At 38.1% G+C, this 15,028-nt stretch overlaps 2 protein-coding genes and 1 long non-coding RNA gene across 3 annotated transcripts; 2 read left to right on the top strand and 1 right to left on the bottom strand.

The window, feature by feature from the left end:
- The first annotated feature begins 149 nt into the window (after positions 1-149).
- Positions 150-2,883, top strand: LOC124875289. Its single transcript, XR_007040007.1, has 2 exons — positions 150-2,150; positions 2,244-2,883. It is a non-coding gene; the product is annotated as an uncharacterized LOC124875289 (long non-coding RNA).
- bin2a (bridging integrator 2a) lies at positions 2,721-11,415 on the bottom strand. The gene is made up of 13 exons (XM_047377294.1): positions 11,262-11,415; positions 7,862-7,969; positions 7,696-7,776; positions 6,791-6,845; positions 6,609-6,703; positions 6,349-6,444; positions 6,051-6,158; positions 5,869-5,954; positions 5,705-5,780; positions 5,547-5,629; positions 3,337-3,910; positions 3,154-3,228; positions 2,721-3,057 (listed from the first exon to the last, which is right to left on the bottom strand). Exons 2-12 carry the CDS (start codon positions 7,943-7,945, stop codon positions 3,175-3,177), a joined length of 1,392 nt encoding a protein of 463 aa, XP_047233250.1. The 5' UTR covers positions 7,946-7,969; positions 11,262-11,415; the 3' UTR covers positions 2,721-3,057; positions 3,154-3,174.
- si:ch211-210c8.6 lies at positions 9,743-13,894 on the top strand. Its single transcript, XM_047377306.1, has 5 exons — positions 9,743-9,955; positions 11,470-11,575; positions 11,771-11,877; positions 13,254-13,426; positions 13,511-13,894. Exons 1-5 carry the CDS (start codon positions 9,799-9,801, stop codon positions 13,787-13,789), a joined length of 822 nt encoding a protein of 273 aa, XP_047233262.1. The 5' UTR covers positions 9,743-9,798; the 3' UTR covers positions 13,790-13,894.
- Positions 13,895-15,028: the final 1,134 nt, after the last annotated feature.

The following is a 15,028-nucleotide window of genomic DNA, read 5'->3' as shown; positions in this document are numbered from 1 at the left end:
TCCGCCCCGCCCTTTCCTCTTTTTCTGCCTCACAGATCCTCTATGAAACAGACGCCTCACGCTCGCAGTTAAAGTCTGACCCAACAGGCGAGCGAGCGATAGATAGATAGATAGATAGATAGATAGATAGATAGATAGATAGATAGATAGATAGATAGATAGATAGATAGATAGATAGATAGATAGATAGATAGATAGATAGATAGATAGATAGATAGATAGATAGATAGATAGATAGTTTTGTCTTTATTAAACACAAGCATACACACACTCCTACATATCAGTGTTGTTATGAAGATCCAAACAAAAAAATGGTTCACGGTTTTTCAGATCTTCAAGCTTCATTTATTAAAACAATTTTCATAAATGTGTTGTTCCTATTAGTTGTTTCTTTTTTCATCTACGTATTTAGCAAATAACGACTATTATGCTATTAATAATTACTATACACTATATTAATAGTCTACTATAAGATGTGCTACAGCAGTACTATAGTGCTGTGTTAATGTTCTGGTAAATGCAAAATCAGCCGAAGTCAATATAAATCTAAAAAGTTGTGTTGCCACATCTCATGAAGTACAGGCTTTATTTTAATGATGGGAGCTGTCAACATCAAGAATGTATATAGGACTGGCTTCTACTGTGGATAATAACTCGTCTCCTTCCTGAACATTATAATGGCTGGACAGTCCCATGTTTTTTCATACTTATGTATAATAATTGTTTGAACAAATGAACCTGGCTTCTTCAGGCATCAAGAAATGTGTACCCAAGGATGCACCAGACTTATGGACGTCCACAATTATCTTTTTGAAATCTTGTCTTGTCTTGTCTATTTTGATGTTTCGATTATGTCACACAGAGAAGGGGTGTATTTGAGGTGTGCCTTTTGTGTTTTTAGTTATGTCTGAGTTTTTCAATTAAAGGTTATGTATCATAGTTATTACTTTATATCTCAAAAAAAGGTAAACAAGACTTACACCTTCAGACTCAAAAGGCCTGTTTACATGACACATTTTAAAGTGTGTGACAGATAACTAAACAGCATATATTGTCTGGGAAAAGCCGAGAATAGCAAGACAATTCTTTTTCAAAAACAGAGAGAAATTGTTTTGGTTTTTATGTGAGCAACGATCGCTCAAGATGTTTCTGCCATCTTGTTAAATCCCAGGTTATACAATTTTTAATGAACTGCATTTTATCACTCAAATAAACATTTTTAGTTAAAATGTCCCTTATGAAATGCCTTGCAAATGTGTCAATACCCCTTGAACTCTTTTGCATTTTGTCTCATTTTTCTACCGGCTTCAGTGTATTTTATTGGGATTTTAGGAGATAGGCCAACAGAAAGTAGTCCAAAATAAATAAAGATAAATACAAGGAAAACCGGTTCAAGGCTCCAAAAGACTTAATACTGAGGGCAGAGCTTCAGCAGCATCATAACCCAATATACAACCAAAGCTACAAATGGGATTGAAAAGAATAGTTCAGAAATTATTTTCATGTATCAGAATGTCCCAGTCAAAGTCCAAACCTACGTTTAATTAAGAATCTGTGACAAAATTTGAAAGGGATGTTCACAGACTGTCAGGATCTGGGTTGTGTTTGTGTTTTGTGCTTGCTATATGTGTTCAGTGTTCTCAGGTGTGTTTGGTGACGGGTGTGACTTATTCTACTGATTACTTTGAGGAGTACTTAAGCAGGAGCCTGCCAGCACTTCGATGCCAGAGTGTTTTGCCCACAGTGGTAACAAACTCAAGCCAAACACTAAGTCTATGTTTTGTTCTTCGACCTCGTAACTTTGTTTATGCTCCTTCGCAGGCTAAGTAAACCTGAACCCTGGATTTATGTCACTGAATACTGACTACGTGTCCGGAGTTCTTCCTGGATGATCAAGGCTATCTACGTTCAGGGGATTTCATTTCCTATCTACAGTCTTCGTTTGGATTCGCATCTAGCTGGCAGTTTCCTGCTACCTTCTCCTCCTGGACCAAGCCATAAGCGTACCCTGTCCACCCTCCAACGTAAGCATCTGCACACCGAACTCAGTCCTGTTTGCTCCGAGCTCACACTGAACAGCACCTAAAGAAACTTCTACAAACCTGGATCCTGAATGCCTCTTGCCCTGGTGACCTGACCATACCTATTTAGTAAGCGGTTCTCTTAATTGCATTAATTCCTTGTTCTTCGACATCATTCAGTTCCCCCATTTTCACCAGTTCTCTTCCCTTCTTCCCATACAGTTGGAGAATCATCAGTTACGTTCCCGATCATCTTTGTCACAATAAACATCTTCTATATATTCTGTTTGTGGGTCAGATCTATTGCAAACAAAATGACAGACACTCCTGTCAACTCTGAGTTCATTTCCTCCATGCACACCAGTAAAAATACGTTTGAAAAACATGTATTTTTGTCTTTTCCCTCACAATTGTGTACAGCTTGGCTTTGGTCTATTACAAAGCCACAATAAATTACACCAAAGCTAATGATTGTGATGTGATCAAATGTAAATAAGTTCAAGGTGTACACATTTGCAGGGTACTTCACATGTACAAGTTAAAAGCATTTTCAGCCCTTAGTAGGCCAAACACACTGATGTTGCCAAAATTTGATTTTGTTTTTTTTGAGTGGTTCATGTTGAAATATTTACACATAAATCGTGTAAGGTGTTCATCCCTGACTCTCCTTGGGGAAATAAAAGACTCAGCTCTTTTTGGTTTAAGCTGTTTAGTTTCTTTAATGGAAGATGAGCACAATATATCAGTGTGCATTCACCATGACGCAGCCAATCAGAAGTCTTTAACTATCTAAACCTGTTGTGCATTTATATTGACCCAAAACCGATAATTAAAGGACATTTGTTTTTTTTGGTTTTTTTTTTAAATAGATTAAATTAATCAGCTCTTCCTGCAGCGTCATGCAAAGTTGATTTTGTTTAAAGATAAATGAGAAAACTAACAGCATGGGAACATCAGTCATTGAACAGTTGGACTCGTCTGCACGGCTGTCCTCATTCTTTTTATTTTTGCATCTCGACCAGATGTCTTCAGTCTTCTGTTCAGGGAGGATGAGAAAAATTACGTCAAATACAGAAAATAAACACCAAATAAGGTATATTGGCATTATGATTCAATGAAAAAACACACAAACCTTTTTTTAAATGTGCAAACTTCAAACGGTTGTGGTTTTTGAGTCATGGGGTGCTGCTTCTTCCCCTGGTCCATCCTAGACAGGACAAAAAAAATCAGCAAGAGTTATGAGACAAGACATGTGTTAAAACAAGCCAGAAATAGAACCACCATGCCTCAGCTGTGAGCTTGTTAGGAGACAAACCTTTTGAGGAATGCTCAGGTCCTTGGTGTCAGAGCTCAACCCACCGACGTCGCCGTTCTTTAGTTCGTTTGCTTCCTTAGAGTCAGTGGTTGCAGGGGTTTCATCTTCCTCAATGTGAAGCGTTCCACTGTGGGCTGCAGACAGCTGCAGATCCAAGCTCCCAGACTCATAGGAGTTGTTCAGTTCAGAGCTGCTCTCACTAGGCGGAGCTTTTTCATCATCTTTTTTATCTTCTGTCTCCTTGGAGCCTTTCTCCTCTTCAACTTGACTGCTGGCTTCTCCTGACTTCTGCCCTTCTCCAGATGTCCCCTGTGCCTCAGCGCTTTGGTTCTCACTGTGACAGGAAGCTGTGTCCAGCTCTCTGGGTTCGGTCAGGGTTCTCTCCAGGGTGGATGACCGTGAGGAGAAGCCAAGCGTGCTGCTCCCTCTGGACAGAGAACTGTGGGGGGGCTTGTCTGGAGACCTGAAACTGTTTCGCTGGCTCATCCTGGGATTGTAGATCCTGTGAAATTCAGAAAAACTGGCTTTCCAGGCCTTAGGGGAGATCAGACTCCTTCTCTTCAGGGAACCATACCTGAAATAATTTACAGGAATGTGATCTCTTTACACAAAGAGATAAAACTAATTTGTAGCTTTGCAAACATATTCATAGCCAACAAACCTTTTCAAATTATATCCAACAATATATCACCTTACAGTTATTGGGATTATATGAGACCGATCAACACAAAGTAGCACATAACTGTGTGGGGAAAGGAAAACGATGCATGGTTTTCAACATTTTTTCAAATAAAAATCTGAAAAGTAGGGTGTGCACTTGTCTTCATCCCCTCTGGGTCAACGCATTGTTAAACCACCTTTCACTGCAATTATAGCTGCAAGTCTTCCAGGGTGTGTGCAGCCAGTTTTACACACCAAAATGTTTGCTTATTCTTCTTTACAAAATAGCATAAGCTCAGTCAGATCTAAATGTCAATTTTCAAGTCTTGCCACAGATTCTCAAATGGATTTAGGGCTAGACTTTGACTGGGCCATTATAACTAATGAATGTGGTTTAATCCAAACCACTCCATAGTACCTCTGGCTGTGTGTTTAGGGTTATGGTCCTGGTGAAAGGTAAACCTCCATCTCAGACTCAAGTCTTTTGGAGGCTCTAACAGGTTTTCTTCCAGGACTGCTGTGTATTTAGCTCCATCCATCTTCCCATAAACTCTTACAAATATGCAATAGAAGCTTTCCACAAAACATAGCAAACAATTTGTTTGTGGGCCAAAAAGTTCAGTTTTTGTTTCAGCAAGCTTGCTGTGTTCCCTACATACCTAACTTTAAAGGCAATCTCTTATGGATTTCTTTCAACAGTGGCTTTTATTTAGCACTTTTCCATAAAGGCCAGATTTGTGGAGTGCAATAGTTGTCCGGTCTAGTCCATAGTTGTCCAACAGATTCTTCCACCTGAGCTGTGGATCTCCACAGCTCCTCCAGACCTACCATGGACGTCTTGGCTGCTTCTCTGATAAATGCCGTACTTGCCCTCCCTGTAAGGTAAGCTGGATAGCCGTGTCTAGGTAGTTTTGCAGTTGTACCGTACTCTTTCCATTTTCAGATGATGGATTAAACAGAGCTCTGTGAGAAGCTTGCCATATTGTTTTATAACTTGTTTTATGACCAAACTCTACTTCAAGCATCTGCTTGTGTTCCTTGGTCTTCATAGTGCTGTCTGTTCTCTAATGTTCTCTAACAAACCTCTGATGCCTCTAGAGAACAGCTTCTATTTACAGCGAGGTAATATTACACACAGGTGGAATTTATTTTAGAAGTCAGTTGGATGCACAGCAGTTCATTTCAGAGTTTCGGATTAAAGGCTGAATATAAATAATGATACATCTTTTAGATTTTTATCAGTGAAACATTTTAAAAACCATGTCTTGTTCTTCTCCTTCAAAAGTATGCATTACTTTGTGTTGGTCTGTCACATAAAATCCTAATACAAAAATTCATGGGGTATTAATACTTTTGCAAGGCACTGTATAAAATAAGATGAAAATCATGCTTTAATCACTTCATAAGGAAAGAGCCAAGAAAAGGAGAATAGATTTAGTGTGTTCTGACCCATTACGGTTCAATAAACCTCCAGCTGTGATAAATAGATGTGACAAGCTTCTGTTTTTTTTTAAATCAACAAGATTTAAAGCCTAAAGGGGGAAACGTACCTCTGCAGCCCCCTCACAGAAAACACTTTGTCAGGATACTGAGCCTGCAGCTCTTTTATCACACTCTGCAGATCAAGATTGAGCTAAAAGAGGACACAGATCGTAAAAAAAAAGTCTTGCTGCAATATAGTTGTGTTTCACTTCAAAGTGAGGCATACCTTGCTCATTTCCTTATAGAAGATGTCCCGTAAATTAGACACAGCTGAGAAGACTGCCACATAACATCCAATGCGGCTAGAGGGATAAAACACACATATACAATTAATATAGCAAAAAGTATAGATGGAAAAATAATCTAATATTACAAAGACAACTGGCAGACCTGTCATAGAGAACAGGCAGCTCCTCTTTCAGCTCATTGTTGATCCCATCATAGACAGTTTTGGCATCTTTCATCTCTTCCTTTGCCTGCATTATGAAAAACATTACATTAATGAGGCATATTTAAACAAATAAAGGCACAAGAAACCAATCTTATAGAGGTTTGAATCTTCTTTTGAAGACCTTGTTTATCTTGATGTCGTCTCTTTTCTTGGCCATCTCCAGAGCCTCCAGGTGATGAAGAGACGAGTCATAGTCCACCAGTTTTCTTCCTCTTTTGGCAATTTTCTCCTAAAGATTAAAAGTAGATTCATAGAATCCTCTGAGTACACATGTTCGTTTGAACAACGTGTGTGTGTGTGTGTGTGGGTGTGTGTGTGTGTGTGTGTGTGTGTGTGTGTGTGTGTGTTTGCTCTTAGGCTTCCTTTTGTTCACATATTCAGTTGTGTTTGCCTGCATTATTGCTTCCTCATTGCCTTACCCGAACATCTGGGAACTGGCTCACATAGGACTCCATGGTGCGCACGGCCTGGTCTAACAGCTTCACCTCATGGTCGTTCCACAGGAGGTCCTCCCCCTTCATTAAAAGGCCAGACGTAAACATTTCATTAATTATTCATAAATAGACAGAGAAGTAAGGGTTTCATCCCCATGGCAATGAATTGATTTTCCTCCTTCTTTAGCCTGTTTGTTAAAATCAAATGCTCTGTCCTACACATGTTGCTGTTTCTTTCCTGTCACCTCTACAATGGCTCCCAAATCTTCCTCCCCTGCCCATTCACTTTCATAAACATCAAACAGTGACTGAGAGAGCCGTCTTGAAGCTTCCCTCATGTCTGCAAAAAGAAGAACAACTTATTTGAGAAGTGCAGGTTGCACAAATCTACATCCCTGCAGCATCTAATAGCAAAAACATGTCATACCTCTTATTGCATTAATGTAATTCCTTAAGTCCTTGTATATCCGGTTCCCATCTGTCTGTAAACAGAGAAAGGGTTTGCAATAAATTGTGTTTATTTATAACTTCCAATCCATTGCCTTGCAGATATATTCACAGCCCTTGAATTTTTCTAAATTTTTATGTTACAGCCAAATATTTGAATGCATATGTGACACACAGCATAGAAAGCTCATAACTGTGAATTATGAAAATGATGTTTAGTTGTTTGTTGTTCTTTTTTTACCTTTTATATCTGAAAATGTGATGTGCATTTATATTCAGCCATGCTCATTACTTTGTAGAACCACTTTTTGCCACAGTTATAGCTGTCTTTTGGGGTTTGTCTCTAACAGTTTTGCATATCTAATTTGCTCCTTATTCTTGTTTACAAAATAGTTCAAGCTCAGCCAGAAAGCATGGACAGAGTCCGTGATAACCAATATTCAAGTCTTTCTATAGATTCTCAATTGGATTTAGGTCAGGACTTTAACTAACATGTGAATATGATTTCATTATAGCTCTGGCTGTATGTTATCCAGTGACCTTTGACCTTAATTTTAATTAGGCATATCAGAGTAAAGGGAGCTGAATACAATTACACACAAAACATTTCAAGTTTTTATTTGTAAAAAAAACATATTTCATTTCGTCTATGTCACAAGCTTGAGCTATTTTGTGTTTGTTTATCAGATAAAATCTCAATAAAACATTAAAGTTTGTTTTGTGTTAAGTGACAAAATGTATGAGAGATGAATACTTTTGCATGTTTGGTCCGCAACATGTTTAGAACAAGTCCTCTATAATTAATAAGATATGATTAAGCCTCTAGAAGTCTTAAAATAAACACATTCAAAGCGTATTAATACAATTTATGTGGGCATTTGTTACCTGCTGGTCATTAAACATCTGGAGGGAGTGTTCAAAGTGATCGTCTCTGGTCTCCAGCGACTTTCCCAGCCTTTGCATCACCTGCATTAAAGTAAAGTGAAATCTAAGTCTCACGCTTCCTCCTTTGTTTTAGTATTTAAGGAACAAGATCTTGTGGAGTGTGCACCTTTTCTTTCCCTCTACTCAGCTGTCTTTGCACTTTTTTAGCAAAAACACCAGAGTTGCCTTTTGGACTTGTGCTGTCTGCCATGTTTGAGCTTGCCAGAGTTTAATCCTGAGAAGAAACAGAAAAAAAAACCTTATGACATACATTTTATAAATAGGATGTGACACAGAAGCCCATTTCTCTTAGTCACTGTTTAAAATGGGAAAGACGGTAAAACATGATTTTAAGGCAAGACAGATGTGTCATAATCTTAATTATTCAGAAAACTGATGCAACAAAATATACAACTTATATAATAATGAAACTGTGGCAAAAAAGACAGATTGAGGACCCATAGTTATCTTGTCATCACACATTACAAACGTTGCAGGGAGTTTATCTAAAACAGTGTTTTGGTCACAACTGCCCCACAGTATCATGGATCCTCCACTATAGTTAACAGTGGATATGAGGTGTTTTGTTCAGATGAGATAATGGATTGAGGAGGGTGTTCAATGGGGGTCTCCAAAGTAGGGCTCAAGTGCCATTTGCAGGCTTTGAATTAATTTTGTGTTACCCACGACCATAACTCTAGAATTAGTTTCAAATTTGGCCTTCTAGCACAGATGGTTGATGCAGATGGGAACTTTTCAAATCGTCTTAAATATGTTAGGTACAACACAGCTTTTGTCTTTAATTAACTATGTTTTTTGCTTTAATTTTAACTTTATAGTAAATAGGACCACAAACATGCACTGACTTATTTAAAAAATCATGGACTAAGAAAATAGAAAAAAATCAAACCAAACATGATAGAACATTTTATGCCTTTTTTAATTAACAAAACATGAGATAAAGATCAGATACTTCAGACAAAGAGAACCTCTTTTTATAAACTAATGTTTCTAATACTGTTGGATATCCTTTAATATTGTTTACAATTATATATTATTGTACCTTTTTTTTAAATGAGGCCATGAATGGTAAAAATTAGGGATTAAATGTTAATAAATGAAAGCAGCATCAGTGAGTTTGCTCCAATAACATGAGGTTCACCTCAGACTGTCTCTACACTATCTAGATATTAAAACTCACAACATAAAGGTCCCTCTCCATTCATAATTTCAAAATTAAGCGGAGTTTTAATAGTGTCACTAAAAACAAAACTGGCAGCATACCCTAAGAGAGTTGTCTAAATGTATGTATTATTTTCAAAAACACATGTTTGTAGATATCAGAGCTTCTGTGAAATGTGTTCATTCTGTTCAGTATTTCCTACATATTTTCTAAGACAAAAAATGCTTTTCCAGAATCAAATTCCCAGATTTTTAAGTTAATGTTTGAGGCATTGTTTGTCTGTGCATATAAAGGTTAAATGCACACTTCTGATATTCCCACAGTCGTCAGGGACTGGATGGGGGGACTAATGGGTAAACGAATGAATAGTTGGATTGATGGATGAAAGGAAGGATGGATAAATTAGATGATGATGGACATCACCATTATCAAAGATGGACACATCATGTGCATCTTTTCTTTAATCACCAGCAATTCAAACACACTGGTTGAAGCAACTTTTTTTTTATCATTTTAGATATTCATCATGTACGCAATAGCAAGAATACAGTCTATAAATGTGAATGTTTTGCACACTTTATTTTCTTTATTTCAATTATTTTAAAGTTAAATTTTCTATACCTAAATCAAATTCCATACTAATGACCTGCGGAGGAACCCAGTGTGTTATCAATAATTCAAACATCAGTTGTTGATTAAAACAATTACTATTTAACCTGATTGCCAGTGGTGACTTAACCTACCAGTCATGAGTATTTTTAACTTCTGAGCATTTGCGCTAAACTTCTTTTAACTACACTACCCAGCATTCCCTGCTGAATCGGCTTCCTGTAGCATCGCAGTGGTGAACTTTACCCAAACCGCCGTATTTGTTTGGTTTTATGACAGGCGCTCAGATCACAGAGCTGCTCGCCGAGCTCCAGGACATGATCATGGGAAGCACTCTCGCCAAATGCGCCCTCACCGACCTGGGGATCCAGTGGGCCGGCTGGGCTCTGGCTGCAGCTTTCAGAACCGAGAAGTTTTATGATTTGGCAGGTAATGCAGAACAGATCTCTTTGAGCAACAATCTTCAGCCATGTAGCGTCTGTTTTCATTTTAGATTTGTATGTTGCACGACTAAACCACATGAAGTCAAACTGGAAAACCACTCATTGTTGATTATGTGATTTATTTTTGAAAAACGTGCTTTATGCATATAGATAATGAAATGTAATGATTATGAAAGCTGTTTTCTAGCATTATCTAATGTGGGTTTGTTGTGAAACAAGTCTCAAGGCAAAGCTCCTTCGAGCAGAGCCAATCAGCGCCTCCAACAGCAGGGGCGCACAAAGCAATCATGGAACCAGGGGCGTTGCTTGACATGACGCATATTTAGATATAAAGTTTTTTATAGTCACCAACACGTTAGGCGCAACCAGAATCCTGACACGAATCTGAAAGCAAATCTGTGGAGGGAGCTAAACATTAGGGCGGTGGCAAGGAGGCCATCAAACCTCGAACAATGGAACTTATTTTAAATCTGGCAGGATTATTAATAATTTGAGGTTTAACTGGATATATGCACCTTCTTTCCTATTCAATTTGTGATTGATCTTTTTGTTTAACCATGTTTCAATTTACAGTTGAAATAGACATTCTGACAAATTCACAACTTTCAAGTTTGGACATATATATGCAACATTTCTTTAATAGCATTAACTATTATGGTGCATTCTTGAATTATAAGCAACCTCATAAAGCAGTCTCATTGCCCCAGTAAATTTGGTCTGACAACACATATGAGCAGGACGTCTTGCATGATCAAAAAGAGAAGAGGGAAGGCTTTGAGGAATGTTAAGCATTGCAGTAGATGTTTCTTGGCATTTCTAATACCTCAGAAAAAAGCATGCTGTGTATTGATATGATATTTTCCAGCAGTTTAGTCCTTTCCAAGATGCTTTAACAAGATAAACAGGAGAGAATAGGTAATAGTATGGCTTTTCTTAAATTGCTCCAGATTATTTTATTTTTCCAGCTAATAATATCTTCCTTCTATTATTTGATACCAAAGTTAATATATTGGTTTTGCACAAATCCAACATTATGCACCTAATAATTTATTAGTGAATTGAGAAAAATGATTAGACATTTAAATGCAAAAACAACGAAAATCAGCAGTGTCTTAAAGACTTACTGTGAGTTAAATGATAAAATAGATATCTACAACACCTCACATGGAAATATCTGAGTAAAGTCCAATCAGGAAGTTACAGATTTTCAAAGTAATTTAGACAATCAGAATTAGGTGGTTTGTAAAACAGTAAATTTTTATATTTCAAGATTTCCAAAAGACATAGCTTACCTATAGATGGGTGTAAAAGAACGAAACAACTTGACGCTTCTTTACTCGTTCTCTTCTCGTTCTCCACTCTGCTTTGAACTTTGGAACCAATTGTCTACAGCACTCTGGGTAAAAGATTTATTGGACACGCCTTGCCTTGCAACAAGTAGAGCAACACACCTTCATCTTCACCCCAACCTCTGTAATTCAGCTGTCTGTCTTTTTGAAGGCTCTGGCACATTTATTCTATTGGCACACTTGAGTCGTATCTGGGGAGGAGCAAGTCATACCCGACAGAAGGTGCAGACTGGGTTGGTGACAGCATGGGGACTCAGGTATGTAAGGCAGCAAAGATCCCAAATGTTGCAAACCGAAGAGGGGGTTTTGTGTTAAGTTGAAGCATGGATGGTTCTTGGAGAGGTCAGAACGGGAAATAATGAACGTTACACTTTAAAGTCATGTCATTTGAGTTAATGAATAACGCCTTAGTTAATGGAAATGAATGTTAACCACTTTTTTTCTCACTGCAGGCTAGGGACATTCCTTTTCCTAAGAATCTTGAAGGACGGTCATGATCACAGGTTCAACAATGTCAGAGACAGCCCAGGGACTTTCTTTGTATACTGGAGTGTTCAAGGTACTTGGATATTATGATGCGAAAACGTGCATTTGCATTTAGCCCTCCTTACTCTAATACCTTCACATAAAATACTGTGCAATCAATAAATTTCAGAGGTCACCTAATTAGCAAAAAGAGTCCACCTGTGTGTAATTTGAGCTCCTTATGAATCCATCTGTTCTGTGAAGGCCTCAGAGGTTTGCTAGAGAATATTAGTGAGCAAACAGCATTATGAAGACCAAGGAACACAACAGACAGGTCAGAGAGAAAGTTGAGAAGTTCAAAGCAGTGTTAGGTTATAACACAATTTCCCCAAATAGAAAAAAAATCTGCAAACCTACCAAGACATGGCTTTCCTCATTAACTGAAAGTCCAGAAAGGAGAGCAATAATTCAAGAGGCAGCCTAGAGGCCAATGGTAACTCTAGAGGAGCTCCAGAGTTCCAGAGCTCAGGTGGGAGAATCAGTCGACAGGACAACTATTAGTCATGCAGCCCACAAATCTGGTAGGCTGCATGACTGGTGGCAAATTCCAAGTTTACCTTAAGCCATGTGGAGCTTTCTGTTTTGCATGTAAGCCAAAATGTTATGTATGGCAGAAAACTAACACTGCACATCACCCTGAACACACCATCCCTGCTGTAAAACATGGTGGTGGCAGCACCATGCTGTGGAAATGTTTCTGTTAAGAAAGGACAGGGAAGGAGTTGAGAGTTGATAGGAAATCACGTAAGATAACCTGTTAGAGGCTGCAAAAGACTTGAGACAAGGGCAGGTTCACCTTCCAGCAGGACAATGACCCTAAACATGTGTTAGGATGGTCAGGTCAAAGTCCAGACCTAAATCAACATAGAATTTATGGCAATACTTTGAAATTGAGGTTTACAAATTCTCTCAGAATCAAATCTGAATAGATTTGAGCTTATTTACAAAGAAGAAGAATAAAAAGCTCAGTCTCCAGATATGCTACCCTGGTAGATATATAAACCCCAAAAGATTTGTAGATAAATGCAGCAAAATGTGGTTCTAAATGTGAATAGACACCACACCTTTCAGATGTTATCAGGAAAAATTCAGAAAACCCTGATCACTTTGCAACTATACTACTACTTTGCATTGACATATCACAGAAAATCCCAATAAAATACATCAAAATTTATGGTTTTAATGTGACAAAATATGAAAAAGGCTCTTTAACTCCTCCCTTTCTGCATCAGATCAGCCCACAACAGCATGGTGAGATTCCCAGTATAAATCACTGTCTGCTTTGTAGCTCTTTGTATGCATTTATTCAAGAAAGGGGCTGATATTTACACTGCCTTAAATGCATTTTTTTCATAGAAGGATTAAAGCAAGGCTGAATGAAACTGATTCATCTGTTTCCATTCCTCCAAGCTGCGTGGATATTTATGACCCTCCTGCCCACCCTTATGCTGAACACAGAGAGGCATAATGTGCCTCTGGGGCCAAGGGACTACATTGGCTGGACCGTTTGGGGTATTGGCTTCGCTACTGAGGCTATTGCGGATCAGCAAAAGTGGCTTTTCAAGCGCGACCCAGATAATGCTGTAAGTAATCAGGCTTGTTATTCTAAGCAGACCCTTAATGCCTTGTTTGGTGTGAAAAACAGACTTTCTGGTTTACATCTGCAGGGGAAATTCATTCAAAGTGGACTGTGGGCTTACAGCAGACATCCTAACTACTTTGGAGAGATCCTGCAGTGGTCGGGTCTGTGGGTCTCGGCCACGTCTGTCATGCAGGGGCCTCAGTACCTGAGTGTGGTGTCTCCGCTGTTCGTGTGGTTTTTACTGCGTTACGTCAGTGGTATCCCCATTCTGGAGAGGCAGGCTTTGAAGAAATGGGGATCTGAGCCAGCCTTCCAGGACTATATTAAAAACACTCCTCTTCTCTGGCCATGGCCAAAGTTTTGATACTGTTTACAGCTGCTGTACACATAAAAAATTTAAATTTGGATTTTTTTGAATGCCTGCATGATTTTACTCTAATAAATAAGAGTTTTAAAATATTCCATCATCCATACGGTATTGAACAATGAGTCATGTTTTAAATAGGCCCGAAATGTGGTATGATGTCATTGATGTGAAACTGAAAAAACATCATTAACAGCAGTTTTCATCTCTGTATAATCAGAGACCCCACAGGGGGAACAAATGAGACAGTTTTGGAAAATGTTTTATGAGCTAATTAATTTAAAGTGAAGATGCAATCAGAAATACCACAAAACAATTAACAACTGAACAATCTGGCTTTATAAAGCAAAAATCAAAACCAAACAGTTTTGAATAATGATTTTTTTTTTTCAGATCAAATAGAACAAAAAAAAAAAGTAATCTTGTATTATCTCATTGTTTGCATTTGCAAAAGAAATAATTTGATGGATCCCTTCATGGATATGAGTTTGCAGTGCCATTCTAAAAGCAACAGGCTTTTATAACAACAAAAAACAGCAAGAATATAACAAAAATGGATGGATAAAGGAGTCCATTTTTGTGGGCTGTCAGCTGCAGAAAACCTCATTTTCATCTTGACCTAAAAAAGTTAAAGGTGAGAACCAGAAAAAAAATTAACAAAAATCAGGCCCTTCTGACCGTAAAGTGGAAATATAGAGCAGATGAAAAGTTCACGTTCACTCACCATGCCCATCCATGACTGGGAGTCATTTTGGGATTTTATGGAGGCAATTGTTAGGTTTTTTTTTTTCTTTTTGCCAGATACATAAACACACACTCCCTCTACTATTAGGTTATATATTCCTTGGCAAAATAAGAATTTTCAGATAGTCATTAGTCCAACGACTTTGAGCAATGCATCAGTTTCTCTGATATCATGGGGTTCCCACCACCATGCTTGAAAGTTGGTAGTTATTTAGTTAGAAAAACTCACCATGATTCCTCCAAAGATAGTTCTCTTTATTTTGGCCAAATAGATCGACTTTTCTCCCGAAGGCATTTATTTTGATAGTCTATGTAAATTATAGTTCAGATTGAAAGTATCCATTTTGAAGCAGAGACTTAATGTTAGGTATTATTTAATCAACTCAGAGGTAAGGAACGACAGAGTCAGTTTTACTTGCGGCAAGGGTAGCTGTGCACTACAAACTACGAAGTATTAACACTCCTCCCTCTTTATTTATACATGCTTGGTCACAC

The sequence above is a fragment of the Girardinichthys multiradiatus genome, chromosome 1 (assembly GCF_021462225.1).
Source record: "Girardinichthys multiradiatus isolate DD_20200921_A chromosome 1, DD_fGirMul_XY1, whole genome shotgun sequence".
NCBI classification, from domain to species: Eukaryota; Metazoa; Chordata; class Actinopteri; order Cyprinodontiformes; family Goodeidae; genus Girardinichthys; species Girardinichthys multiradiatus.
This window is presented reverse-complemented; position numbering and strand designations above follow the sequence as displayed.

Bases quoted from the DNA above. Each gene is read 5' to 3' on its own strand.
- bin2a (XM_047377294.1), bottom strand. From the start codon at position 7,945: ATGGCAGACAGCACAAGTCCAAAAGGCAACTCTGGTGTTTTTGCTAAA. The intron at 7,777-7,861 runs GTGCACACTCCA...ACTTTAATGCAG, and splicing joins TGAGTAGAGGGAAAGAAAAG to GTGATGCAAAGGCTGGGAAA. The intron at 3,911-5,546 runs GTACGTTTCCCC...AAATTATTTCAG, and splicing joins TCTGTGAGGGGGCTGCAGAG to GTATGGTTCCCTGAAGAGAA.
- si:ch211-210c8.6 (XM_047377306.1), top strand. From the start codon at position 9,799: ATGACAGGCGCTCAGATCACAGAGCTGCTCGCCGAGCTCCAGGACATG. The intron at 11,576-11,770 runs GTATGTAAGGCA...TTCTCACTGCAG, and splicing joins GTGACAGCATGGGGACTCAG to GCTAGGGACATTCCTTTTCC. The intron at 11,878-13,253 runs GTACTTGGATAT...CATTCCTCCAAG, and splicing joins TGTATACTGGAGTGTTCAAG to CTGCGTGGATATTTATGACC.